Below are 26,763 nucleotides of genomic sequence, written 5' to 3' on the forward strand. Positions count from 1 at the left end.
GCAGTGAGAATTACTGTCGTTCCCTATCTTCAGCAGTACTTTGTATTATCAGTTTTCTTAATTTTAGCCATTCTGGTTAGTGCTTTTAAATTTGTAGTTTTAGTTTGCATTGCCTTGATGCTAACGAGGTAGACAAGCTTTTTTTTATTGGCTATTTTGACTTCCTCTTTTTTTAAGTGCCTCTACAAGTTTCTTCACATTTTTTAATTGGGTTTTCTCTCTGTTTTGTACTGATTTGCTATAATTCTTTATATATTCTAGACACAAGCCCTTTGTCAGTATATGTGTTCTAAATATCATTTCTACTCTGTGGCTTAAGGATGTCTTTTGATTTGATAATTTCTTAATTTCAGGGTCACCCACTGTAGTAATTTTCCCTCTATGGGTAGTACTTTTTATATCCAATTCAATAAATTTTTTTCTGCTCTACGATCAGGAAGTTATTTTTATATACTAGAATCTAAATTGTTTTACCTTTTGCATTTGGATTTCCAATGTACCTGGAATTTATTTTTGTTTATGATATACATTAAGGATCAAATTTTATGTTTTTGCAATATGAATTTTCAGAAGTGTTATTTATTGGAAAGAAAATTCTTTTGCTTCTATAAATCAAGTGTCCACATAGGATTGAATCCACTTCTGAACCTATTTTTCTATAATTGTGCTGGTATTACAATGTCTTAACTACTGTGTCTTTAAATAAGTTTTAATATCAATATAGTTCATCCTACCATCTTGTTCTTCTTCAAGATTATCTTGGCTATCCTTGCATCACTTTACCATATAAATTTTAGAATCAGTTTGTAATTTACACACACACAGCAAGAGAGTGGCATGGACATATATACACTACCAAATGTAAAATAGATAGCTAGTGGGAGGCAGCCACATAGTACAGGGAGATCAGCTCGGTGCTTTTTGACCACCTAGAGGGGTGGGATAGGGAAGGTGGGAGGGAGACGCAAGAGGGAGGAGATATGGGGATATATGTTTATGTATAGCTGATTCACTTCGTTATACAGCAGAAACTAACACACCATTGTAAAGCAATTTTACTCCAAGAAAGATGTTAAAAAAAAAAAAGGTGGGGTGTAATTCCCTTCTTAAAAAAAAAAAGAATAGAACATCTATACTCAGATAACCTGTGTATTTATAGGTATTTAACATTTTATTAGCAATGAATTTTAAATTTCACATACTCTAATAACTTCCGATCACTCTCAAACAGGCAGTATAGAAAACTGAAATACAAGAGTATCTCATCCAGAAACTCAAGAACCAGAAACAAACAGGCTAGCGGCTTGGTATCCTGATCTCCACACCACTGCTTTTCCCAGTGAACCATGAGGAAACAGCAGAAAAAAAGGAAAAGCTAGTAAACAAATTGAAGCACTGGGTGAAAGAGCACAAGGTGAATCAGACCTGGGTTTCAACAAGCCCCAGTTCTGCTACTTCTTAAGTTTACAGTATGACATTGCCACTCTTCAACTGTTTCTGAGCTATAAAAATGGCAAGTTTACATGGTTGGACCCAATGGTTGTGTGATTTGGTCAGCTTATCTAAACCCTCTAAGCTTCCATTTCTGCATCTGTAAAATGGTGTAATGAGTTGTATCGTGTTTCCTCAAATTCACATGTTGAAGTTCTAGCCCTCATTACCTCAGAATATATTATTTGGAGACAGGGTCTTTACAGAGGTAATCAAGTTGAAGTGAGGTCTTTAGGGTGGGCCCTAATCGAGGATGACTGGTATCCTTATAAAAAGGTTAAATTTGGACACAGAGACAGACACATATAGAGGGAAGACGACCTCCGACAAAGCTCAGGAGAGAGGCCTGGAACAGATCCTTCCCTCATAACCCTCAGAAGGAACTAACCCTGCCAACAACTTGATTTCAGACCTCTAGCCTCCAAAACTGCGAGACAATACATTTCTGTTGTTTACACCACCCAGTCTGTGATATTTTTTTTTTTTACTGCAGTCCTAGGAAACTAATACAAATCAAGATTACAGTTGGACCTACACCTCATAGGGTGGGTATGAGAATTAAATGAAGACAATGCAGGTAAAACACTCAGCGCAGTACTAAGTACACTGTAATAAGCACCCAAATAAACAAAAAGCTTTCATCTTTATTACTGTAGGTTGATACTTCACTTCCTATCAGAATTACAATGGAATTCTCACCACAAACAACTTTTCTTCTCACTCAGCGCAGCATCTCCAGGCCTCTGATGCACAGTCTTGCTCCCTGCGTTTCTTTTCCCCCCGCTTTTCATACCTGGCCAACAACTTTCCCTCCTCAGGTTCCTCTCGAATATCACATCCCCCAGGAGGCCTCCTGTCACATAATCAGTGCCTCAGGCCTTCTGCTTACTGTACAGGGTGAGAGCAGCCCTTTTCACACAGCAATGTAATTACTGATCCCAAATTAGACTCCCAGATGCCCCAGGACAAGCCTTTACATTCCTCTAAATTTCCCTCAGGCAGTGCTGTGTGAGGTGCTCATTAAATGTTTGCGGAAAGAATCCCTTCACCACAGGTAGGGAAACTGGCCACACACCACCTATAAAAAAAACCCATGCTCTACAGCAGCTGTTAAAAGTACTGTCCAGGGACTTTCCTAGTGGCGCAGTGGTTAAGAATCCGCCTGCCAATGCAGGGGACACGGGTTCGATCCCTGGTCTGGGAAGATCCCACATGCCGCGGAGCAACTAAGCCCATGCACCACAACTACTAAGCCTGTGCTCTAGAGCCTGCGAGCCACAACTACTGAAGCCCACGTGCCTAGAGTCCAGTGCTCCGTAGCAAGATAAGCCACCACAATGAGAAGCCTGCGCACTGCAACGAAGAGTATCCCCCGCTTGCCGCAATGAGACAAAGCCCGTGCGCAGCAATGAAGACCCAATGCGGCCATAAAATTAATTAAAAAAAAAAAAAGTTCTGTCCAAGTTAGTGGTTCTCAAAGCATGGTTGGGAAACCAGAAGTGTGAGCCTGAATGGGAACTTGTTAGAAATGCAAATTCCTGGGCCTCACCTCAGGCTGACTGAAGCTGCAACTCTGGGGGTTGGGACCCAGGAATCGTGGTTTAACAAGCCCTCCAGGTGATTTCGATGCAGTTAAAGTTTGAGAGCTACTGTGATGAGTGTCTCCAATTCCATATGAAGAGCTTGGGCTGCTGGTGTGAGCTCCCCAGGTATTCCTACTGATGAGGAGCCCCCAGGGGAGAGGGCACTGCAGAGGGGCTCCCAGGGGCACAGAAGTTTTTAATTTTCACCTTCAACTCACTTTTCTATGCCCATATTATGGGATGAGCTGGTAATAACTCTAAAGTATCTAAATTACCTAACAGTGAGAATCCATATCTAGGAAGTGAGTCTCTGCCCAGACTCTTAGCATCCTTCCTGAGAGCAAAGAGGCAAAGGTGATTTTGCCACATCAGAAAAGTGAACACCAAAGCCCCTTAAAGTAGCAACAAACAAGTGCCAGGCAAATAGTGCTCTCCAGAGACTCCAAGATTGTAAAGGAGGACAGCTGCAGGTAGAAGCTGATGATCAGAAACCTCAGGTCAAGAGTGTGCCCTAGTGGGACCCTCCTCCACCCATACCAGACATTGCTTATGGATCACAACATTCTTACTCAACAAAAGTGGACAGCACGTAGGAATCCTTAACTCCAGGCAGCCACTATCAATTGATCAGAATTGGCCCTTGAGAAAAACCTGTTACTATCCTAGTTTAGGAGTTAAGTCTTCAAGCTCTGTAAAGTTAGTATAGAAAACAGCTGCTACTATAGGAATCTCACTGAACTTAGGAATCAGAGGCTATGCAATCTTGGGAAAACCATTTAAAATCTCTGAATCTCAGTTTCCTTATTTGCAAAAGGGAGCTGGCAATAGCTCCTCAGGAATGTTCTGAGGATAAACAAGATGGGTGAAAACACCTTGTCCAGTGCCTGGCAAATAAAAGACTCTTAATAAATGTTTGCTGGATTTGAAACTACAGCCATGTGGGGAAAACCTCACCACCCAAGCTCACCTGAGGCTAATTTACCCAGAAACCCAAGCTTCAGTGTTTACACATGAAAGAGTTTTGGAGTAAGACGCTGACTTGGGAAACCAAACTGATGTTGAAGGGAATGTGGTCACTAGTGTAAGGAATCAGACCAGGGAGATATTTATCAGAAAGGGCTTGCTTGAGTCAGAAAGATCCTTCCCTCCAAAGACAATGCCGGCTCCAACCCCTCCTTTGCCATACTCCATGCCGCCCCTCTAAGTCATTTGACTAAAGCGACAGATCCTACCTAGAAATCTACTTTCAGGAAAACCACTTCCGGGGTCTGGGCAAGCATCTGTCTTATGTTTGGAACCTTTACGAGCTCCATAGAGAACATCTCAGTAAACAAAATCCACTCCCAGCCCTGTCAGTTCAGTGGACACTAAGGACTTCCCCACACAAGTGTCCCCATTTGGACAACTAGACTCTAAGAAAGGCCTCGGTTAAGGCCTCGGTTTGTGCCCAGTGCTTGCTATATGTTAACTCATTCAGCTTCATGTTAACACTCCCTTTTTTTTTTGGCTGCTCTGCACGGCTTGGGGGATCTTAGTTCCCTGACCAGGGATTGAACCCATGCCCTCAGCAGTGAAAGCACAGCGTCCTACCCACTGGACCACCAAGGAATTCCCTAACACTCCCTTTTTACAGATCTGGGGCTCTCAGACATTAAGATGTGCCCAAGATCACAGAGTCGGAAGGCAGGAACCCTAGGATTTGAACAACTATCTGCTATTCACACTCCACTAAACTCCAATGCTGACATGCAGCTGGAATCCACCCCAGCAGGGTCCTCGAGCTTAAACAGACAGGAATTATGAAACAAGCACATGGAAAAAATTCTAACCCCATTCCAGCCATCCATGGTCAGGCCTATAATCAGTGGTTAAAGTGTAACTAAGAACAAATACATCCCAGCATCTGTCAAAATAAAATTTAATACCTTGTAAATCCCATTTAATTCGTACTTAAAATTGAATCAGTAAATAGATAATACTCACCTATTTTGCTAAAAGCCTGTACATAATTAATCTTTAGAAGCCAGTGTGACTGACGTCTTTTTTATTTTCAGCAAAGTGCTTACCACTGTTATATAATTCTGATACCTCAAAGCTAATAGAACAAACGTGACCTACCAAAATGACCTATAACCCTAGACATCAAAATACCTTGCTAGGCATTTATTCTGAACTACGGGGGTTGGACTTACATGCTTTAGCAGGAAGCACCACAGTTGGCATTCACCCAAAATTACCTATCAATTCAGATCATAAATGCAGGTAAGATCTTTCTGTTCTTTGGGAAATAGGCCATTACAATTAAATTTTCTTGGCTATTAAACAGTTTCACTATCAGCAACATCGAAAATGGTGGCCTTGACTTCTAGGATGTGACATAATTTACATCACACTTTTGGTGGAGGAAAGCCAGTAACTAGGCTGATGAGAGACAAAAAAGCAAGTACCTGGTAAAGCAGGCTGTCAACCGGCACTAGTCTGTGTTTCCTGGGGCACTTGTGCCAGGAGGTGCAGCTGGGGTGCCAATCCCACTCACAGGGAGATGATAATAATGTGGTACTTCGCACCCTGAAAAAGACAGTGCTGTTAAAAATCCAGCACAATCATTCCCAGCTTGGCAAGATCTTCGAAATGCGCTGAAGTTCACATTCTGTACAATTTACCCATTTATAGTATGGCTTTTAATATATTCCCAGACTTGTGCAACCATAACCACAATCCATGTTAGAATATTTTCATTACTTCAAGAAAGAAAGCCAGGACCCCTTAGATATCACTCCCTAATCCTCCAATTCCCTCCCCTCCCCCACCCTAGCCCTAGACAACCACCAATCTAATTTGGGTTTCTATATAGTTACCCCTTCTGGAGATTCCATACAAATGAACTCATACAATACGTGACCTTTTGTGACTGGCTTCTTTCACTTAGCATAATGTTTCCAAGTTGCATCTGCATCGTAGCCTGTGTCAGAGCTTCACTCCACTGTATGGATATATCATACTTATCTACTTTACAGCTGATGGACATTTGGTTGGTTGTTTCTACTTTTTAGCTATTATGCACAAATGTGTATATGGACCTAGTTTTCATTTCTCTTGGAAATATATCTCTGAGTGAAATTGCTGCCCCTAATGTTCCCAGTCTTCAAAAAATGGAAAAAAATGAGGAATCATGTGAAGTTTGGCACCATGAATGCACCTGAGGACCATGCTGAGGATCAAAGCTCTTATAAGAATTCACTTTTCAGGTTAAAAAAAAAAATACTCAGCAGGTGAGAAGACATCTAGAGAAAACTTTTTTTAAATTGTGGTAAAATACACTTAATATAAAATTTACCATTTTAAAATATACAATAGAAAAAACATTTTCAACCAAAAGATAATTACAGTACTGGCTCGTCTCTATATACTTATGTGTGGGTTGCCCCGAATCAGAAAAGATGGCAAATACTTTTTTTCTTTTTACCCCTCATCCCAGGGAAACCCAAGAAAACCCTTTCTGGACATTTTTATGAATCCTGCATGTGCCTTTCACCCAGCACAAGGAGGCAAGTTCATTTCTGGGCTGGGCCTGGGCCCGGCAGCCTCATGTCGGGCATTGCAGAGAACGCTAACAGTGGGAGGAGGAATGTGGCTTCTCACCAGCTCTGGACATACTCTTCTGTTTGCTAGACAAAGTGATATGGTGGCATCTGTGCAAAACACTCCCTACACAATGAAACAGAAATAAGAGATAGTGTCCATTCTATTTGTACAGGCAGGGGACACATTTCCCTTCTCCAAGGATCAGCAGGAAATGTGGGGCACAGGCTAAAGCAGAGCCATCTGGATATCCTACAAAGCAAGCAACAGGATTACAGCCCAGCCCATATATGGTTTCTATTATTACTTCCCACGATAAATAAATGCCCAGCAGATCAAGATGGGCTTGGTTATGCTTTTGGCCTTAATATGAAATTTTCCCACAGGTGTCAGTTCCAAAGAGAGTTTGCTTCTTTTATTGAAATGGCTTGCTTTTGAATTAAATCAGTTTTCTGAATTTTGATAACATCCTGATTTTAACTTTCTTTTATGATATTGCCTAAGGTTTTTGACATGTACAGGAACCACCAATAACAATCAGCCATTTCTGAAATACACTATTATTGACTAGGGCTACCTTGTCAATAATAAGCTTGGAAGAAAAAACTAAATAATACTCTTGGTGTTCAATATGCAAATTTTTTGTCAGGTAACATGAGTCAGTGCTGGAAAACTTTACAAAATTTTAAAAGGGAAATCCATAAGTGGCTCAGTATTTTTGTAAATGGATGTCAATTCTTTTAAAAAAATTCTTTTTTTTCATTTGTGGCTATGCTAAAAGCAAGTAAGCACTGGCAAAATATTTGCTGTGCACCTGTCATTTGCCGGGCATTAGGGTCAATATACACATGTGTAAGACATCTAATCTGTGCTTCAATAAACTTGCAATATTCAGTCAATTGGTTGGTTCAGCCAGTTGTGGCCTATCATGTGATTACATTTGCAGAGTAGAAGCCCCAGCACACGCCTGTTTGCAGACAGCAAGACAAAGTACTAAAAGGAGGAGGGGGTTGGTGGTGAAAAAATTCCTTGAGGTTTTGAAAACTCAATCATGACCTGACTTCCAGTTATGTTTGAAAACACAAAAGGAGCTGCTCTTAAATACTATGCAGTATTATATGTAAGTTGCAGCAATTGGAATATTTCTTGAAAAGAATGAAAGGGATAGAATTCTTGGAAGAAATACTGGCCTCACTCTTCAGTCAACCAGCTCAATAGAAATCTCCAGTCTGAATGCTGGTGGGCAGATTTCCCTCTGTAGAAGCACAGCCAACCACCTACCTTCTTACCACTGAGATGTCTAACAGCAGCAGGGAGGGAAGGTATTGGGACAAAAAGTTTTCAGGAAGATCAGAGAACTCTGAGGTCAAGAGAGAACAAGTAGGATATCATGGAGAGTGCCTCTCTAGATGCTTGTTCCTCCAAGTGTGGATCATGACTGAAGCATCAGCATCATCTGGACCATCCACTGGGTGGGCAGCCCCTGAACTAACAGTATCACCTGGAAGCATATTAAAATGCAGACTCTCAGGCCCCAACACATCTGCAGAATTAGAATCTGCATTTAACAGAGTGATTCATATGCACATTAAAGGGTGAGAAATAAGATATCAAGGTGCCTCTGAAGGATTTAGAACTCATTAAGTAAATTAATCAGTAGGAGATAATCCGTCCTAGGATACCAGGAAAGGAGAGTTTACTACAAGGTCAGCAAGGGATATTTATATGTCCACAGGAAGGCTGTGTGAGGTGATAAGAGAGCAAACAAAAAATAAGGATCAGCAAAATACTGTTTTGTCCATGTATATTCAAGGAACTCAAAGTTTTACAGATATAAGGAAGATCTTGACCTGTGATGCAGTGCTATTTCATCAGGCTTAAAGGAATGTTCTCTTAAGAAAAAAAAAGGGGGCTTCCCTGGTGGCACAGTGGTTGAGAGTCCGCCTGCCGATGCAGGGGACACGGGTTCGTGCCCTGGTCCGGGAAGATCCCACATGCCGCGGAGCGGCTGGGCCCGTGAGCCATGGCCGCTGAGCCTGCGCGTCTGGAGCCTGTGCTCCGCGACGGGAGAGGCCACAACAGTGAGAGGCCCGCATACCACAAAAAAAAAAGGAACACTCAACTTCCCTTATTAAGGATCACTTTGGAATGAATAATTTGACTTCTGTTTGGCTAGACTTGGGAATTGAGGAGAACCAGAGGTGGTTCTACCTAGGGTACTTACTCATCCTGATGGCTGGAAAAGGTTATCTCCAAAAAGAAATAAAGAATGTGGCAATCAGTTTACACATCTGAATCATGTGTGTTTGTTTAGGGTTAATCCCTTAATGAATGGTCCTGAGCCAGAAACTAAGAACATCCAGGTGCTGTCTGAGGGCCAAGCCCTTGATCATGATGACTCAAATGAGGCTGTTTCACACTTGTAAAATTAGAAGACCAAATTAGAATTAAGGAATGGTAAAGATATAAGCCATGTGTATTGCAGCTTCCCAATTCTCCAAATTATATGTCCAGAACAAACATCCCTCATTATTCACAATATTCCATACTTGGCCTGGGGATCCTCCCTGACTTGACCCTCTAAGTCGTCCACCCATCAGCAGGCTTTGGCCTGACTTATGAAACTTGTTTGCCATCCCTTACAAAAGGTCCTCCCAGCTCTAAATTTCTGTCATTCTGGAACAAAGGGCCGGGCTAAGGTATGCCCGATCTCTAGGGGCTACTCGAGGAATCACATTTTGGTCATTACCACATGTTTTCCATAGTTATCACTAAACACTGACCCACAATGCCTCTCTTAGGGTCACTCTATACCTCTTGCACCCTCTACACATATCCTCACTTCCTTTGACTTTCAAGACAACCGCAAAATCATCCTTGTCATCATCACGCTGCCTCAGGATTCCATTCTAAAGCATCTCTGAAACTTCCCAAAGAAATACCTAATTTATTTCCAATAAAAACTACCTTTTAGATTCGAAGAGAATCTGCCTAAATCAAGTGTCTCAACAGCAGTAGCATGGACATTTTTTACTGGATAATTCTTTATTGTGGGGGGCAGGGGCTGTCCTGTCCATTGTAGGATGTTGGGCAGCATCTCTGGCCTCTACCCACTGGATACCAATTCCATGCCCAACCCCCAAGGGCTGGAACAACCAGAACTGTGACCAGACATTGCCAAATATCCTTTAGGGGACAATTCCTGCCACTGCACCCCCTCCCTTGAGAACTACTGACCTAAATGATTACAGTAATCCTTTCAGGAAGATGGGACTATGGATGATTTTTTTCCTCCTTATTTTTCTGAATATCTGTTGTTTATATGATAAAACGAGCTAGTGACTTTCTATTTTTTAAAAAGAAATATCATTAGCTATACAGATACCTCAAGTTGGTCCTTCAGTGCCAATGTGTGGCTTGTTCAGTTTAAAAATTGAATTTGGTCTTTAAAAATACTGTGCACCGTACAGACACCTTCAGTTAAACTTCTCAACATATAAAAGACACAGATGAAGGACTTCAGAGAATAAAGTCAGGATTGAGGCCTCTTAACCATTCAGAAACCCTTCTTCAACATGGTAAATCAGTGGGGCTGTAGAAAGAGATGTGAAGCAAAGACTGCTGTTTCAAGAGAAGTGTTTACCTGAAACACGGTCTGCATGTACACTTCAGTCAGAAAAATACTTGCATTGTAGGAAAAAAAAAAATAAGGCACAATTTACTTCATCTTTAAGAACTGCTACGTTTATAGACCATGTGAAAAATATTTCAGAATCATGAAATTAAAATATCTGAATGTAAAAATGGGCTCTAGACACACCCATTGCTTCATCTTCTTGACTGCTAGACCAGGAATTTTCCTAGAGTATTATTTCCATGAATTTCATTACTGACTATTTCAATTCAGTCTGGGAAGGCCATATCTGCCAGGAAGAAACAAGTTCTCATTTGCTGAGATGACACAAATTTGGAATCTGAGCTCAGATGGAACTTGAAATGGAATTTAACTTTAGCCATAAAAAGGTAGTGTGCTTAGAAAATGAATATGATAAACGAGATAAAATGTATAAATTGCTTTGGGGAGCAATGTTATTTAAAATGCTGATAAGAACTAAACAAATAAATGGGAGGCTAACTACACAAAAAGAAAAGCGAAGAAAGAAACAAGTTCTCAGCGAAGAACTCAACATCTATTACCCTTATGACAGGGATGACACTTTCTTCCATCTAGGCCCCAGAAACACACAAAGCATCTTCTGGTCTCCGCTGCTTACCCGGGGTGCTGCCAAAGGTTCACGTGTCTTCTGCTCTCAGGTAGAAGTTCTCTTTTGTTAAGTGGGGTGATACCAACTGCTGCTTCCAGAATAGCCATATATTTCTTGTACCTCATCTTGTCTCTTTCAGTACAAGGTCAAGTAAATTTTGGGCACTGCTCCGCTGAAGCAGATGAAGTAATCTTTGCAATACCGGGAGCTGCTCTGCTTTTAGATGCTCAGCGTACCCCTAGGCAGAGCTATTACACTCCACTGTAGGGGGTAAGGCATGGGGGCGAGGCCAAGGCCAAACCACGAATAAATAAAGAAACTTCCCTGCAACGTCAGTATTATATAAGGCTAGAGAATTTTGAATAAAGCACTAATGAAAATGATTTGCAGGATGACGGTGGTTTTAAACACGGCAATCTAACGTACAATCCCCAATTAATCCACACATAAATCCTTGAGGCCACTAATCCTTCAAGTACTAACGGCACAGGACATGATTTATCTCAAGGTCTCGTAATAAAATAATAATTGGTCCAAAGAGCCTGCATGCCTCTGGGTGAACTAAAATCAGAAGCAGATCTGCTCCTTCTATAAATACCTCTCTCTAAAAGGCTGCGCTTGACACTGAAAAAGGAGTTCCAGTTGTCATTTATGGCAATGCATTTCTAAATGCTATAAACTTTTTGCTTGAGTCAATTGCAAAGCAAAGATTAATTAATAGAGAAACAATTCTTTTTTTTTTTTAATATTTTTTTAAATACCTCTAAAACCCAACAGAGGTGAGCTCTCCTAGCATGGAAATAATAACTATTTGGAGATATTCAGAATCGAACCCCTCTCCCTTTTTTATAAATGTCTCCTCTCAGCTGTAAGGACTTTTCTTACCCTCTTTTCATGGGGTAAAGGTGGATGGTCCATCATATAGCCCACCTAATGGGTCACAGTCCACATGACCCAGCCTGGGTAGACCAGCCCTCCCTGGGCTGAAAATAAGACATTCAGAGAGAAATGCCCTCTCTCCACTGGAGTTGGTAACCAGGGCTGATAGGAGGTTAGGGCTGCTAGCAATCATGTTCCCCACCAGGTGGAAAGGGCTCCCACTAGTTGCTGAGAAACAGGACCAGGAGAAAGGTGATGACATCATTTGAGTTTCTCGATCCAGCTATGCCTAAGGTAACTGTCATCCTTGGAGATCCTAGGTACACTTTTATTAAGATAATAAATTGATTTTTGTGAAATTTCGTTTTAGTTGAGTTTTTGTCACTCTGAAAGAGTTCTGATTTATGCGCCTCCCTGACCACTTCTTCAAGCTATTTTCTCTTCTTTTCTATTTACTGCAGTATGAGTTGTACTACTCCTTGTCTAAACAAGCTCATATACAGAAGGGAAGTAAAATCAGAGAGTTGTCCTGTAATACTTCTGACTAACCTAGATATTCGCAGTGAATAAGTGTCCCAAACCCTTCCACATCCCCCCAAATCCTGAACTCTTCTTCCACAGTCTCTCTCTTTCCTTAACAGCAAGTTTCTTTTTTCTTTTCTTTTTTTTTTTTTTAACTTAAGGGACCTAAATCAGTGGTCTCCAAAGTAGGGTACATATACCAACAATCTTTGGGGTGTGGGAAGAAAACATTAAACCATCTATTTCTTTTTTGTCTATTAAAATTTTAGTTTAAGCATTTATGTTATTAAATATTTGTAATGTTTACTTTAGGAACTAATACAGTAAGTCCCCTACATATGAACGAGTTCTGTTCCAAGAGCGCATTTGTAAGTCCAATTTCTTCATAAGTCCAACAAAGTTAGCCTAGGTACCCAACTAACACAATTGGCTATATAGTACTGTACTGTAATAGGTTTATAATACTTTTCACACAACTAATACATAAAAAACAAACAAACACAAAAAATAAAACTTTTTTTTTTTTTTTTTTTTGTGGTACGCGGGCCTCCCACTGTTGGGGTCTCTCCCGTTGGCGTGCACAGGTGTCCCCTGCACCAGCAGGCGGATTCTCAACCACTGTGCCACCAGGGAAGCCCCCAGAAAACATTTTTAATCTTACAGTACAGTACCTTGAAAAGTACAGTAGTACAGCACAACAGCTGGCATACAGGAGCTGGCATCGAGTGAACAGGCAAGAAGAGTTACTGACTGGAGGAGGGAGAGGAGGTGGGGGATGGTAGAGCTGGAGGATTGTCAGCAACAGGCGGGCAAGCTGCATGTGACAATGTACGCTAGACATGGGAATGAACTTACATGATTGGGCATGAGAATGCACATTTGCATCTTCGAAAGTTCACAATGTGAAGGTTCATATGTAGGGAACTTACTGTATATTTTAAATTACATAAAAGTATATCTTTTTTTTTTTTTTTTGGCTGCTCCTCGAGGTAAGCAGGATCTTAGTTCCCGAAGTCCCAAAAGTATATAATCTATAAAGTAATATACTCATATATATTATAGAGTATGCTTAAAAATCTGATGGGGTGTGTGTTTGAGCAAAAAAAGTTTCAAGGTTGGTAACTTAACACTTCAACTGCTCTCTAAGCCTCAATTTCCCTCTTTATTAGAGGCCTGAACAGATGAACACCAAGTTATCTTCCAAAACCAGCAACAGACTAAAAGCCCCCGCTTCACCTGGCCCGATTATATAATTAGAGTCGGCCCTCCACATTTGAGGATTACTATCCACAGATAAAACCATCCTTGGGGGGGAGGATTCCAGAAAGTTTCAAAAAGCAAAACTTGAGTTTGCCTAGCTCTGGCAACTATTTACATAGCATTTACATAGTACTCACAACTAGTTACATAGCATCTACATTGTATTTACAGCTATTTATGTAGCATTTACACTATATTAGATATTATAAGTAATTTAGAGATGATTTAAAGTATACAGGAGAATGTGTGTAGGTTGTAAGCAAATACTATGCCATTTTATATAAGGGACTTGAGCAACTCTGGGTTTTGGTATCCTTGGGGGTCCTGGAATGAATGTCCCATGGATACTGTAATATAATCTGACCACAAGTAAGTGGTGAAAACAAGGGACAAACCATTTGATCTTGGAATATTCCATTTCCATAGTATTCATGATATTACTCCCACTGGTTGTTCTACAAACAATTAGTACCAGTTAGTCACAGGAATTCTTTTATAGGCTGAACTTGGTTGGCTACAGCTGCCACTGCCAAAAAAAGCTCCAATACAGCCCTCATTTAATCATACAGGACGATGTAATTATACTTACACAACAGTCTTTGTTCTAACAAATTGTATTTCTAATGACACGTGATAAAAATTACTACACAACCCTCTCAAACAAGAAATGAAGTCTGAGTTACCAACAACAAAAATCAAGCTAAACTTGTTATCCGTTGGAAGCTGTTTTACTACAGTAGAAGTGACAAAACTTTATAAACGGCATGTATTAGAGTTTCATTTTCTGTAGGTATTTCTGATGCATTTAACGTAATAACTCTTACAAAGTGATTCTTATCTATGATGATGTCATACAAGATTAAAATTGGGTCTTTCACTAGGAAAAAAATTCTGCTTTAGCAAGTAATTAGGGAGAATTTGCTTTTCTTCCACAAATAAGATTGTTCAGTTTTCTAATTTATTTATTCATTTTTAAAAACTGTCATCTTTGTATGAGCTCCCTCATAATAGTACATGAGGACAATAACACAGGAGAAAATAAATCTAGCCAAAACACTCCATCCAGATATGTAATTATAAGGCTATTTTCTTTGTAATTCTATAACATCTTCGGAAATATTCATTTACTTGGTTAATTCCAATTTCTAGAGTTCTATAAATTCTTTATAATTACAACTATCTGATTTAAAAATCACATTTATTTTTTTGAAATTGTTAAATATACATGATCCAAAAACCTTTTAAGTCAGGATGCTCAAGTTTTCTTTCTGAATAATCAAAATGGAATATAAAAATTCACAGATAAGACCGACCTTCCCTTTGAACTGATTATTTCTACTTATTTCTGCGGGAGGAAAACAGTGGACATCCTTCTTCACAGGGTATTCTAACTGTTCCTGTGCTTTAGAAGTATAAAAATGGAAATGAACTAATGCCCCAAACAGGCTGTTATACAGGGTGTGGTCTGCTTTTCAGGGAGCTGAAAAAAGCCTTAACTAAAAGTAGAAGAGTCGGGGAAACAGTCCTTTTTATTTATTTATTTTTTTTAACTCCACTGCACATAAGATAAATCATATGACTTTAGGCATAATTTCATCCCCACACCCCACCCCCAGTAGCTTCATATAGAATACATCTTTACATGTTTGCTACTCAGATGAGCCACTAGAACACTGTAAGAAAAACAGACTACATGGTGTAAGAGAATTACAAAGAGTTCAAGATTAGTTGTAGATCTCCTAGATTTAACACCCCCCCCCATTTCTCCCCCCCTCCAACCCCCGGTCACCTCATACTAGTCTTCTCTCTTCATAGCCAGCCTCAAAATGCACTCACTACTGGGTTTATACTATTACCTTCAACTGGATGTCACCATATCTGTCCTTTCAACCCTGTCCTCCCACCCAACCCAATATCTACCTGAAGGAACCCACTGCCCAGCCCCCAGCAGCAGTTGCTTCTTGCCTTTTCCTGTTTCTAGCATCCTCCTCCTGGCTCTCCTGGCATGAGACCTTGAAGCCATCCTCACCCATTCCTGGGGTGCCCAGTCATACCAAACCCATGACACACGGAAAGAGAGCTGAGTTTAAATGGGAAGACTTGATTCGAATCCCACCTCTGCTGTTTAATACCATGTGACCTTGAACAAGTTACTTGACCCTTCTGAACCTATTTCTTTATCTGTAAAGCTGCAAGAAGACCACAGTGCAGAGGTGGCTTTAAATAATAAATGAGATGATGTATTTGTAGTCAGTGGATATCATCTCCCTCCCTTTCTTCCATCTCTCCTATCTGTCCTTCTTTTTCCATTCTTAATACCTCTGTCAGAAACCTTCCTTAATCCTCATTTCTTTGCAGGCAAGCACAAGGAGTACTTACAAACTTCTGCTGCAGCTGCAGAAAAGCCCAAGGATGAGTGATTTTGTGGGGAAAATAGGGAGACTGACTGAAGGGTACAGGAACCTGGGGGCTGAAGTGAATGATGGAAACCATTAAAAAGAGAAAGTAGGGTCTCCGGGCCTGCTACGGGGAGCAGAGGTAAGGGGCCCAGGTCAGGTGGTACTCACCAACTGGGGAAGTTCTCCCTTACCGTATTTCACAAATGTTTAATCTCTGCTACTGAATAATTAAAAGCCAAAATTAAAAGCACTTGACTGTACCTCCCAAATAACTTGAATACATAGTAATTCTATAAGTACCCTCATTCCTAAGAAATAAAAAACTTTCAACTCCTTATGTGAGGGAAATTCACTCCTTATTACTGTTGGTAGAAACTGTGTTCATGTTACATTTCTACTCTGAACCTAGAGTTGTAGGATTCTGGCAGGTCTCTTGCCTGGGAGCAGATGAGTAGTGGTATTGCACAGAATTTAGAACACTGACAGGAGCTGGTTTAAGTCACGAAGGGCTTGGCCATTCACTGGGTTAGGGGATACCAGTCACCTCTGCTCTGCAACTTTTGGAAAGGGACAGAGTCTCTGGAACTTGGTAGGGACTACACAAGGTGTGAAGTGTTGAGATCCAGCAGTCTGTGGCCAGTGGCTAGAGAGAAGTAGTTCACATACTCCCACATCCCACCTGCCGACACCCACCCCCAACCTCCTTAGCATGAACTGTGGCACGACACTGCCCAGGACTGAAGTCCAGCTCCACCACTAACTAGCTGTGTGACCTTGGACAAGTCACTTAATGTTTCTTTGCCTCAATTTCATCATCTGTAAAGTGGGGCTAATAATAACACTGACCTCATAGGGCTGTTTTAAAAACTAAATCAGAGGCACACACTTTAGGTTGCAAAATAAATGAGTCATGGGTATGAAATGTACAGTATGGGGAATATAGTTAATAACTGTGTAATATCTTTGTATGGTGACGTATCATAATTAGACATATTGTGGTGATCATTTTGAAATGTACAGAAATACCAAATCACTACGTTGTATACCAGGAGCTAGCATAGCACTGTAGGTCAGTTATACTTCAAAAACAAACAAACAAACAAACTCATAGGAAAAGAAATCAGATATGTGGTTACCAGAGGCGGGGGTAGAGGGAGGGGGAAATGGATGAAGGTGGTCAAAAGGTCAAACTTCCAGTTATAAGATAAATAAGTACTAGGGATGTAATGTACAACATGATCAATATAATTAACACTGCTGTATGTTACATATGAAAGTTGTTACGAGAGCATATTCTAAAAGCACTCATCACAAGAGCTTTTTTTTCTATTTTTTTAATTTTGTATCTATATGAAATGACGGATGTTCATTAAACTTGTGATAATCATTTCATGATGTATGTAAGTCAGATCATTATGCTGTATACATTAAACTTACACAGTGCTGTATGTCAATTATATCTCAATAAAACTGGAGGGGAAAAAAAAGAAATAAACAGGGAAAATTCAAAAAAAAAACTAAATCAGTTTTTACTTGTAAAGCACTTAGCACATGTAATGTCCAGCATAAAATATGTCGTGTGTATTATTTTCTTTTCCTTGCTAATTAGTTACGTCTTCATTTTTTCCAGAAAGCTCTTCTTGGTTGAACCACCTAGACTTGGCTAGGTTACTTCTGCTCTCTCTCAGATACTTTGTTTAATCTCTCAACAGTGGAACCACAGGGCTTCCCTGGTGGCGCAGTGGTTACAAATCCACCTGCCAATGCAGGAGACACGGGTTCGAGCCCTGGTATGGGAAAATCCCACATGCCGCCGCAGAGCAACTAAGCCCGTGCGCCACAACTACTGAGGCTGCGCTCTAGAGCCTGCAAGCCACAACTACTGAAGCCCGCACGCCTAGAGCCCATGCTCTGCAGCCACTGCAGTGAGAAGCCCGTGCACCGCAATGAAGAGTAACCCCCACTCGCTGCAACTAGAGAAAGCCCGTGTGCAGCAACGAAGACCCAATGCAGCCAAAAATAAATAAATAAATTTAAAAAAAGAAAAAAAAAGTGGAACCACAATGAATTTAAATTATGTGTTTAGGCATGTGCAGAGGATAGGGTGGGTCCTCTGGGCCATGGAAGGAGAAGATTAATTAAAGGTTAAGAAGGAGTCTGGGGCAGTGTTGGTGGGTTTGGCTTCCACCCCGGTCCACCCCAGCGGTGGTGTGCCTGGGTGTCAGACACAGGTTTGGTTCCAGGCAGAGCCTGTTTAGTGATCACAGTGTTGTGGCCGAGCTGGCCACAGAGCCTCAGTGCAGGGCCCCCCTGGAGGAGCCTCATCCTGCCCCAAAGTTGCACTTTTGGCAAACCCAGGAGACACTTCAGAGTTCAAGGCAGAAGAACCTGATGATGTGAGCCCCTGTCTCGCTCTCCTGGGACATCAGTGGGAGATGGTGGCGTGTGCATGACAGCTGCTGTGTTAACATCTCTCTTGGTTCCAGGCAGAATTTCTTATTCTGACTGTATTAGTTTGCGAGGGCTGACGTAACAAAGTACCACAGACTGGTGCCATAAATAACAGAAATCTATCGTCTCACAGTTCTGGAGGCTGGAAGTCCAAGATCAAAGTTCTGAGGCCCATGAGTCAGGGCTCTCTACTTGGCTTATAGATGGCCACCTTCTCCCTATGTCTTTACATCATCTTCACTCTGTACGTGTCTGTGTCCAAATTTCCTCTTCTTATAAGGACACAAGTGATACTAGATTAGGGCCCACCCTAATGAACTCAATTTTACTTGATTACTTCTGTTAAGACCTTATCTCCAAACAAGGTCACATTTTGAAGTACTGGGGTTAGGACTTCAACATATGATTTTGGGTGGGGGGGATACAATTCAATCCATACTGCTAATCTAAACTTGGAAAAAAAAAAAGGAAAGCCCTCATCAAGTGAGATGAAAAAGATAAAAGCCCAGAAGAAGCGAGTTGCCTGGACATGTCCAGCGGGTGATTTGATCCAGCATATATGCTTTATAGCAAATCAGCTGGGAAAAGAAAATGCGTCATGTTCAAGAAGAGCCAATGTCTGATACTGTGAGAAGGATCTGTCCTCTGGAAGCTGAATCCAATAAAACAGAAGAGGAAGAAGTCAAATCCCATATAAAACTATTACGAGCCACTGAGAAAGACTTGGGATCTCCAGACGGCACTCTAGGGCTTGCGTGGGGAGTTAGATCAAGTGTCTGATGGGACTGGCGACTCAAGATCAGCTTCCCCTCACAGACACAGAAGACAAACTTATGGTTACCAAAGGGGGAGTGGGGGGAGGAGAGGCATAAATTAGGAGTTTGGGATTAACATATTTACACTACTATGAAGTATATAAAGTAGATAAAAAACAAGGACCTACTGTATAGCACAGGGAACTATACTCAGTATCTTATAATAACCTATAATGGAAAAGACTCTTTAAAAGTATATATACATACATACATGCATATATAAATAACACAACATTGTAAATCAACTATATCTCAATAAAATTTTTTTTTAAAAATTAGCTTCTCTTGGAGAAGAGAACAGGGTAATAAATTGGAATCAGGGGATGGCAATAATGTTGATGACCGGGCATGAAGATCCAGGAGGAAACTGACTAATGTTCCAAAACCAAGCATGCATCTCACCACACAAGATGGAGAGAAAAATCAATTTACACCAATGTTGCAGAAGAAAAGAGAAAAGCAGACTCAACAGGTCATCTTAGTGATGTCAGATTGAACAAGCCTCGAGTGAAAGTGCAGCCCCAAACCTTCAGGAGAGAGGAAATGAGATAATGTGACTCCTTCACAAGAAAGAAACGCAGCCTGTTGGGATATTACCTGTTGAGGCAGAGCAAGAGAAGGAAAGGTCTGAAGCAAACAACAGGCTGAGCTGTGACGGTGACGAGCTGGAGACCTTGAAGAAAAGCTGCGATGACCCCGTGTTCTTCTCAAGGCAAATTCTCTTCCTTCAAAAGGAGCTTATGATCATTGTCTGAGTGTGGGAGGCTAGACAAAACCCCCTCCTCTCAAGACAGAAGGGTGCAGACTTGAGATAAAAAGTAACCGTAAGAGCAATGAAACTTGAACCACAGCAATTCAGGGGGAAGGCAATATTACTGACTCCCTTTTACAAAGAGAAAACTGAGGCTTAGAGTTGAGAAACCTGCCCTAGATCACACGGCTCCTATGTGGCACAGCCAATATTCAAGCCCACGTCTGACTCTTTCCTACTCTGTTCTAGTGCCTTCTTGAGTGGACCTCCATGCAACTGAGGATTCAGACAGAACATCTGCTTCCTGATCCCTAGCAGAAGTGCTGCTTCCTCTGAGACAGAAGGATATCTCACCCCTACCCTCTAACCCCCTCTTGGCTGCAGGCTTTCCTCTTCCCTCACCTCCTCTTTCCCAAATCTGCTATTTCCAGTGGATCCAAATGTGGAATTTGTGGCAAGAAGACATCCTCTTCCTTCTCCTTCTCCAGGAAGCTCTGCCCCTCCGCAACCATCACCAAGCTGGCTTCCCACCTAGGGGTCACTGTCCTCCTTCTCCTCCTCATGGGCTGGGTTTTCCCCTGGACACCCCCATCCAGACGATAAAAATGAGTTACCTCGTGGGTTTACTGAGCTTCCACATATACATGAGCTTCCCTAACGGTCAAGATCCTGAAACACCACAAGATTTGTTTGTTTTTTTTTTGCGGTACGCGGGCCTCTCACTGTTGTGGCCTCTCCCATTGCGGAGCACAGGCTCCAGACGCGCAGGCTCAGTGGCCATGGCTCACGGGCCCAGCCGCTCCGCGGCATGTGGGATCTTCCCAGACCGGGGCACGAACCCGTGTCCCCTGCATCGTCAAGCGGATTCCCAACCACTGTGCCACCAGGGAAGCCCCATCACAAGGTTTTTAAAGTCATTTTGTTTTAAATTTTCCTGTAAAATATTTCTAAATTATCTATATTTATTTTTAGTTAAAAAAAACTTTTTCATATAAGTGGTTCTACTTTTTCTCAAATTGTATCTTGATAGTATTATAAATTTTAGGATATGTGTTACCATCATTTAATTATTATCAGTATTTTAGAAACTCTAGTAAAAATAGTCAGTTTTAGGGGCTTCCCTGGTGGCGCAGCGGTTGCGCGTCCGCCTGCCGATGCAGGGGAACCGGGTTTGCGCCCCGGTCTGGGAGGATCCCACATGCCGCGGAGCAGCTGGGCCCGTGGCCCATGGCCACTGAGCCTGCGCGTCCGGAGCCTGTGCTCCGCAGCGGGAGAGGCCACAACAGAGGGAGGCCCGCATACCACAAAAAAAAAAAAAATAGTCAGTTTTAATTTGATGAGTCAGCCCACTATTCCCTAAACAATATATATAATTTTGTGAGCACTTCAGCCACCAGATACATCTGAAATAGCAAAACACTTGCCTCTGCCAATGGTTCAATGTACTACAGTTACAAAAGAAAGGTGAAACAAAGTTCCTTGTTGGCCTCAATATATTTCAGTTGACTTCAAAAATCACAGCTCTGTCTCTCTCAGCATTCTATGATGGCCTAGAAGGTAGATATGATGTCGTACTCAACCTTGTATCTGCAGCATCTCTCCTCTCTCAGGAATCAGCATATGATAGATACCCAATAATATTAGGGTTTACTTCCTAAGAGGCAATAGGGTATAATGGTTAAAACCCTGCTCTCTAGAACCAGACTGCCTGGGTTTGAATCCCAGCTTCACATTTAATTAGCTGTGTGACCTGGTCAAGCCTCTATACCTCTCCAGGGCCTCAGTTTCCTCATCTGTATATAGGGGATAAAAATGGCACCTACCTATTAAAGTTGTGTGAAAGTTAAATTGAATAAGTGTATGCAAAACACTTAGGGCCTTAACCATCTGAGGTGCTATCTAAGTGCTAGCCATGATTATTATTTACTCAGCAAATATTTATTGGCCCAGGCTATTATAGACTAAATGTTTGTGTCCTCCCCAAATGCATCAATCGAAGCCCTAATCCCTAGCATGATGGTAATCGGAGGTGGGGTGTTGGGAGGTAAATTAGGTTTAGGTTACATCATGAAGGTAGGATCCTCATGATGGGATAAGTGCCCTCATAAGAAGATGGAGAGAGATGGCTCTCTCTCCACACTCATGCACTTAAGAAAGGCCATGTGAGCACACAGTGAGAAGGTTGCCTTTTTCAAGCTAGGAAGACAACCCTCACCCAGAACCGGACCATGCTGGCACCCCTATCTCAGACTTCCAGCCACCAGAAATGTGAGAAATAAATGTCTGTTGTTTAAGCCCCAGTTTTCCATGCTCCCAAGTGGACCACTTCAACCTTCCAAGTGTCCACTTAGATCTCCTGCCCTTTGGCAGCTGAGGCGCTGGTATCCTTTGATCCACCTCTCCATCCCCATCGGGAGGACTCTTGGCTCTCCTGGGGTGGCTCCCTGCTGACCAGTCCTTCCAGCCTCCAACGCCACCCATGCTCCAGAAGATATCCAGAAGATAACCTCACACTGCCCAGGGCATCAACATCTGGACCACCCCTTTCTCTCTGTTCCCGCTCCCCTTGCACCTGCTGCTGGGCCAGACTCTGTTTCCCTTGTGTCGCTTCTCTTTAATTATACCTGTGTATTATCTATCTCCCCCACTAGACTGTAAGCTCTGCTCTGAAGGCAGATACCTATTTGGCTGACATTGTATCCATTTCCTGTTGGGTTTTCTAAGTCCAACCCGATACTCCATTCATTCATTCACTCCTGGGACAACCACTGAGCTGCTCCCTATCCAACACTCTGATGGATGTTGTACGTACAAATAATACGAAACTGTCCCCACCCTCCAGAGCCATCCAGTCGAATGGAGCAACAAGCAACTGCAACCCAGCACGCTGCAGTAGGGAGGCGAGTGACCATGGAACAGGGATGGGACAAAGGAGAGAGGGGACAATCCTGTTCAAGGGGCTTGGCTTGGGAAAGTCTTCACAGAAAATGTACTTGAGTTAGGTCTTAATAATATGAGTAGGCATTCCTGGGGCGGACAAAAGGAGCTGAGGCATCCCAGGCAGAGGGAAAAATATCCCCAAGAGCCAGAAAAGCAAAACAGCGAAGAATGTTCTCAGATCGGTTAGTAGGATGAGCTGGCAGGAAGGAAGCCTGTGGTGCACCTATGAGCTCAGGGCTAGAGACGCCTTCTGACCTTAGGCTCTGCACACAGCAGGTATGGCAGATGCCACCCCCTCCTGCTAACACACCCTTCCCCTTGCCTAGATGTGGCTGAACCATTACATAGTGAACATGTCCTCTGTGCCAGCCACCGAGATAAGTGCTCCCCACAGGCATTACCTTGTTTAATTCTCACAAGGACCTTAAGAGGTGGATGAAAATTCTCCCTGTTTTCAGATGAAGAAACTCAGGCACCAAATGGCTAGGTTAACTTTCCCGGGGCCACACTGGTAAGAAGTAGTGGAGGTGGGATTCCTACCCAGGTTGGTCTGATTACAAAATTCATACTTTCTGACACCCACTAGGCCTGGGTAGGTGCCCTGGGGCCCTTGGTATGTCCCCATCATAATGAAATGGAATTTCCTCTTTACTGATTTGTCTCCCTCTAGGATCCCATGACAGCAGAGACTGTGCTCTGTTGACCACTGTACCCCTAGCAGCTGCCACAGGGCCTGGCAGAGTATGGCATCAATAGGGCATGCTGAGAATGAATGAACACATGAATGAACAGGGCTTTGGACTCTTTGCCAATGTGCCCTCTCAACCTTCTCTGTCCCTGAAGTGAAGGAGTCTCTATTATCATATCCTAAAGCCAAGATCTGAGTGCAAAAACCCAAGTTTACTTCCACCCTCTGCCGCTTTGGTCAAAGGGAGAAAAACTCCTACAGAACCAGCCTCTGAAGCTGCATGGACGGACCCCTCCTCCAAGTGCAAGGGCTTCTGCCACCGTCCTTGCTTTCCATCCCCGTCCCCATCTGTGCACAAAAGCGTTAACATCCTTTGAGAGGCCTGCTTACAAGACTGGCCCTTGAATGGTGTCAGGGAACTTGGTTTGCAGGAATCTTCCACCATTCTCAGGACTGATCAGAGTTGCTCACTGCCCCTAAACTCTTTACACAAATAATACGGGTTAGGCTAAACATATGCTTTCCTTCCGGGAGTCTGAACTTTCGGTACATGCTCTGCAGAGGATGCCAACATAGTAAGTCCCCAGAAAAAATACCCTGGGTACTGAGTCTTTAATGAACTTCCCTGGCTGGCAACATTTCACACACGTGGTCTATTGGAATTAAGCCTGTCCTGCGTAACTCTACTGGGCGAAGATACTTGGAAGCTTGCGCCTGGTTTTCTCAGATTCTGATCGTGTACTTTTTCCATTTGCTGATTTTGCTTTGTGCTCTTTCACTGTAATAATCATAGAGGTGACTATGACGCTATGCTAAGCCTGTGAGTCTTCCTAGTGAATCACTGAAACTGGAGGTGACCTTAAGTATCCCGAGACACAATCTCTCCCAGAAGCAGGACTGAGAAATACTTCCTGTCCAGTTCTGACCATTACCAGAGGAATTGCACACCCTGGGCCCACAGGAATGTAAAATTGTGCAACTGGCTGAGAGGGATGGAGGACACAAAGGTGAGTCTAAAGTGGGCGGTGGCTACTCAGCTCCTGAGCTCAGCAGCAAGTCACAGGCAGAGCTGGGCAGGAATAACACCCACTGATACTCAACCCTCTCTCTCTGCTGACGGCAGGTGCCCCCAGATGGTAACACAGAACACTGCGGGGCAGGTTTTGGCCTTGTTCCAAAGCCCAAGAGAAGTGCTTTATATCCTCAGGTACAATGAGGATTCCTTTCAGAAAAATATCAAATAAAATTAGGAGATGTTTGTCTCACGTCTGTGAAACTGCAGGGAGGGTGGGACACAGCTCAACTTCACAGGACCCAATAGCAGTGGGCCGCTGCCCTTCCTGGATTTCTTTTCTGTAGCAAACCTTCTGGCCTTCACAGCATGGACTGTCAGCACCCACCCTCAGAACAGGCTTATGCCAAGTTACGCTAAGGAGACTAGACACCTGGTAGCACAGAGTTTTTAAGCCAGTAAACTGAGCAGGCAAAGGTGTGAAAGGAAGAAAACTAAAGCTCGATGGCCGCTACTTGCACAAAGGACTCCTGCTCTGGCTTACAAAGCTCCTCGGGGGCTTCCCTGGTGCCGCAGTGGTTGAGAGTCCGCCTGCCGATGCAGGGGACACGGGTTCGTGCCCCGGTCCGGGAGGATCCCACATGCCGTGGAGCGGCTGGGCCCGTGAGCCATGGCCGCTGAGCCTGCGCTCCGCAGCGGGAGAGGCCACAACAGTGAGAGGCCCGCATACCGCAAAAAAAAAAAAAAAAAAAAAAAGCTCCTCGGCTTCTAGGTTGACTATGATTCATGGTAACAGGCAAGAGGGAGAGGGCCAGTCACGACTCCAGGACTGTGGCCTGAAGGACTAAAGGGACCCCTTATCTTATGAAGGCAAGTCCACACTTGGCCCTGTCCCCAGGCAGCCCATCCCACTACCTGGTAACGCTGGCCTTCCTAGAAGTGGTGAAAAGGTGTGGCCTCAGTCCCCTGTTTACATGGAGCTGGGGGGGTCTCACTGGCCTTTGTCCCCTCAGAACTCTCTCCCCATCTCTCCCCCATCTCAGAGGCTTCTCTTCCAGCCACCCCTCCCCACAGAATCCCTATGTCCCAGTTCCCAGCCCAGCCTGGGTCATATCTACTTCCTCAGCTCTACTAAGCTCCTGTATACACAGGATGCGTGAGCTCCCCTCTAGCCTCGTCCCCTCGCTCACTCTTGCTCCGGTCCTACACTTCCAAATGCCTCCAATCCACTGGTTCTCTAAGTGAGGCCCCCAGACCAGCAGCATCAGCACCACCTGGGTACCTGTTAAGAGATGCAGATTCTCGGGCCCCCATCCCTGACTGACTCAGAAACCAAACTCAGGGGGTCGGTAATGTGTGTCTTAACAAGCTTCTAGGTGATTCAGATACAGCCCAATGTGTTAGGACCACTGAACCACACACTTCCATTTGCTTATTCTAAGGCTGCCAATTTTCACATGGAAGTAATTTACGTTTTCTAAATCCAGATGATTTCCCTGTTTCTCTTACTGCTCCCTACATTTGCCAGTAATACAAGATCCAAACAGCATAACCCACATTCAATAGAGTGGGCCTCTAAAATGCCAACGGGTATTTAAAAAAATTCAGGATTGATTTGTAACTGTAGAACATGAAGATGATTCTCCATACGGCTATAGAGAAAAAACACTGCCACGCAGCTTGGGACAGAACAAAAATGTACAAACTCACACCAAAATGTCCATCAGCCTACGCTCCTGTTGGGAGTACTTGAAAATAAAATCAAGAGTACCCTAATAAAAGATATCAACAATTTATTAATATGATTTGTAAAGTATATTCTTACATATTTTAATAAGTTGAATGGACAGATGTTAACCAGCAAAATATCAAACAATATTTTCGTTCAAGTGTTTAAAATATCCACCATCGGGACTTCCCTGGTGGTCAGGTGGCTAAGTCTCTGCGCTCCCAATGCAGGGGACCCGGGTTCGATCCCTGGTCAGGGACCTAGGTCCCACATGCCGCAACTAAGTGTTCACATGCCTCAACTAAAAGATCCTGCACAGAGCAATGAAGATCCCGCGTGCTGCAACTAAGACCCTGTGCAGTCAAACAAACAAATAAATAATAAAATGTCCACCAT

General features: G+C 42.8%; 2 protein-coding genes across 3 annotated transcripts in view; both read right to left on the reverse strand.

The window, feature by feature from the left end:
• Window positions 1-5,636, reverse strand: part of TJP2 (tight junction protein 2) — a 111,124-nt gene extending 105,488 nt beyond the window's left edge. Inside the window, exon 1 of one of the 2 annotated variants that reach the window (XM_024126746.2) lies at window positions 5,522-5,636. The gene's annotated coding sequence lies outside the window, so the exon portion shown is untranslated. The remainder of the gene's footprint in view (window positions 1-5,521) is intronic. The other variant, XM_028493900.1, reaches the window with a different exon arrangement.
• Window positions 4,456-26,763, reverse strand: part of LOC129392417 (translation initiation factor IF-2-like) — a 29,525-nt gene continuing 7,217 nt past the window's right edge. The window contains exons 3-4 of the mRNA XM_055087148.1: window positions 4,695-5,642; window positions 4,456-4,564 (exon numbers count right to left, since the gene is read on the reverse strand). Coding sequence (XP_054943123.1) covers window positions 5,548-5,642 — 95 coding nt within the window. The 3' untranslated portion in view covers window positions 4,456-4,564; window positions 4,695-5,547. The remainder of the gene's footprint in view (window positions 4,565-4,694; window positions 5,643-26,763) is intronic.

Source organism: Physeter macrocephalus, chromosome 9, assembly GCF_002837175.3.
Source record: "Physeter macrocephalus isolate SW-GA chromosome 9, ASM283717v5, whole genome shotgun sequence".
In the NCBI taxonomy this organism is placed as follows: Eukaryota; Metazoa; Chordata; class Mammalia; order Artiodactyla; family Physeteridae; genus Physeter; species Physeter macrocephalus.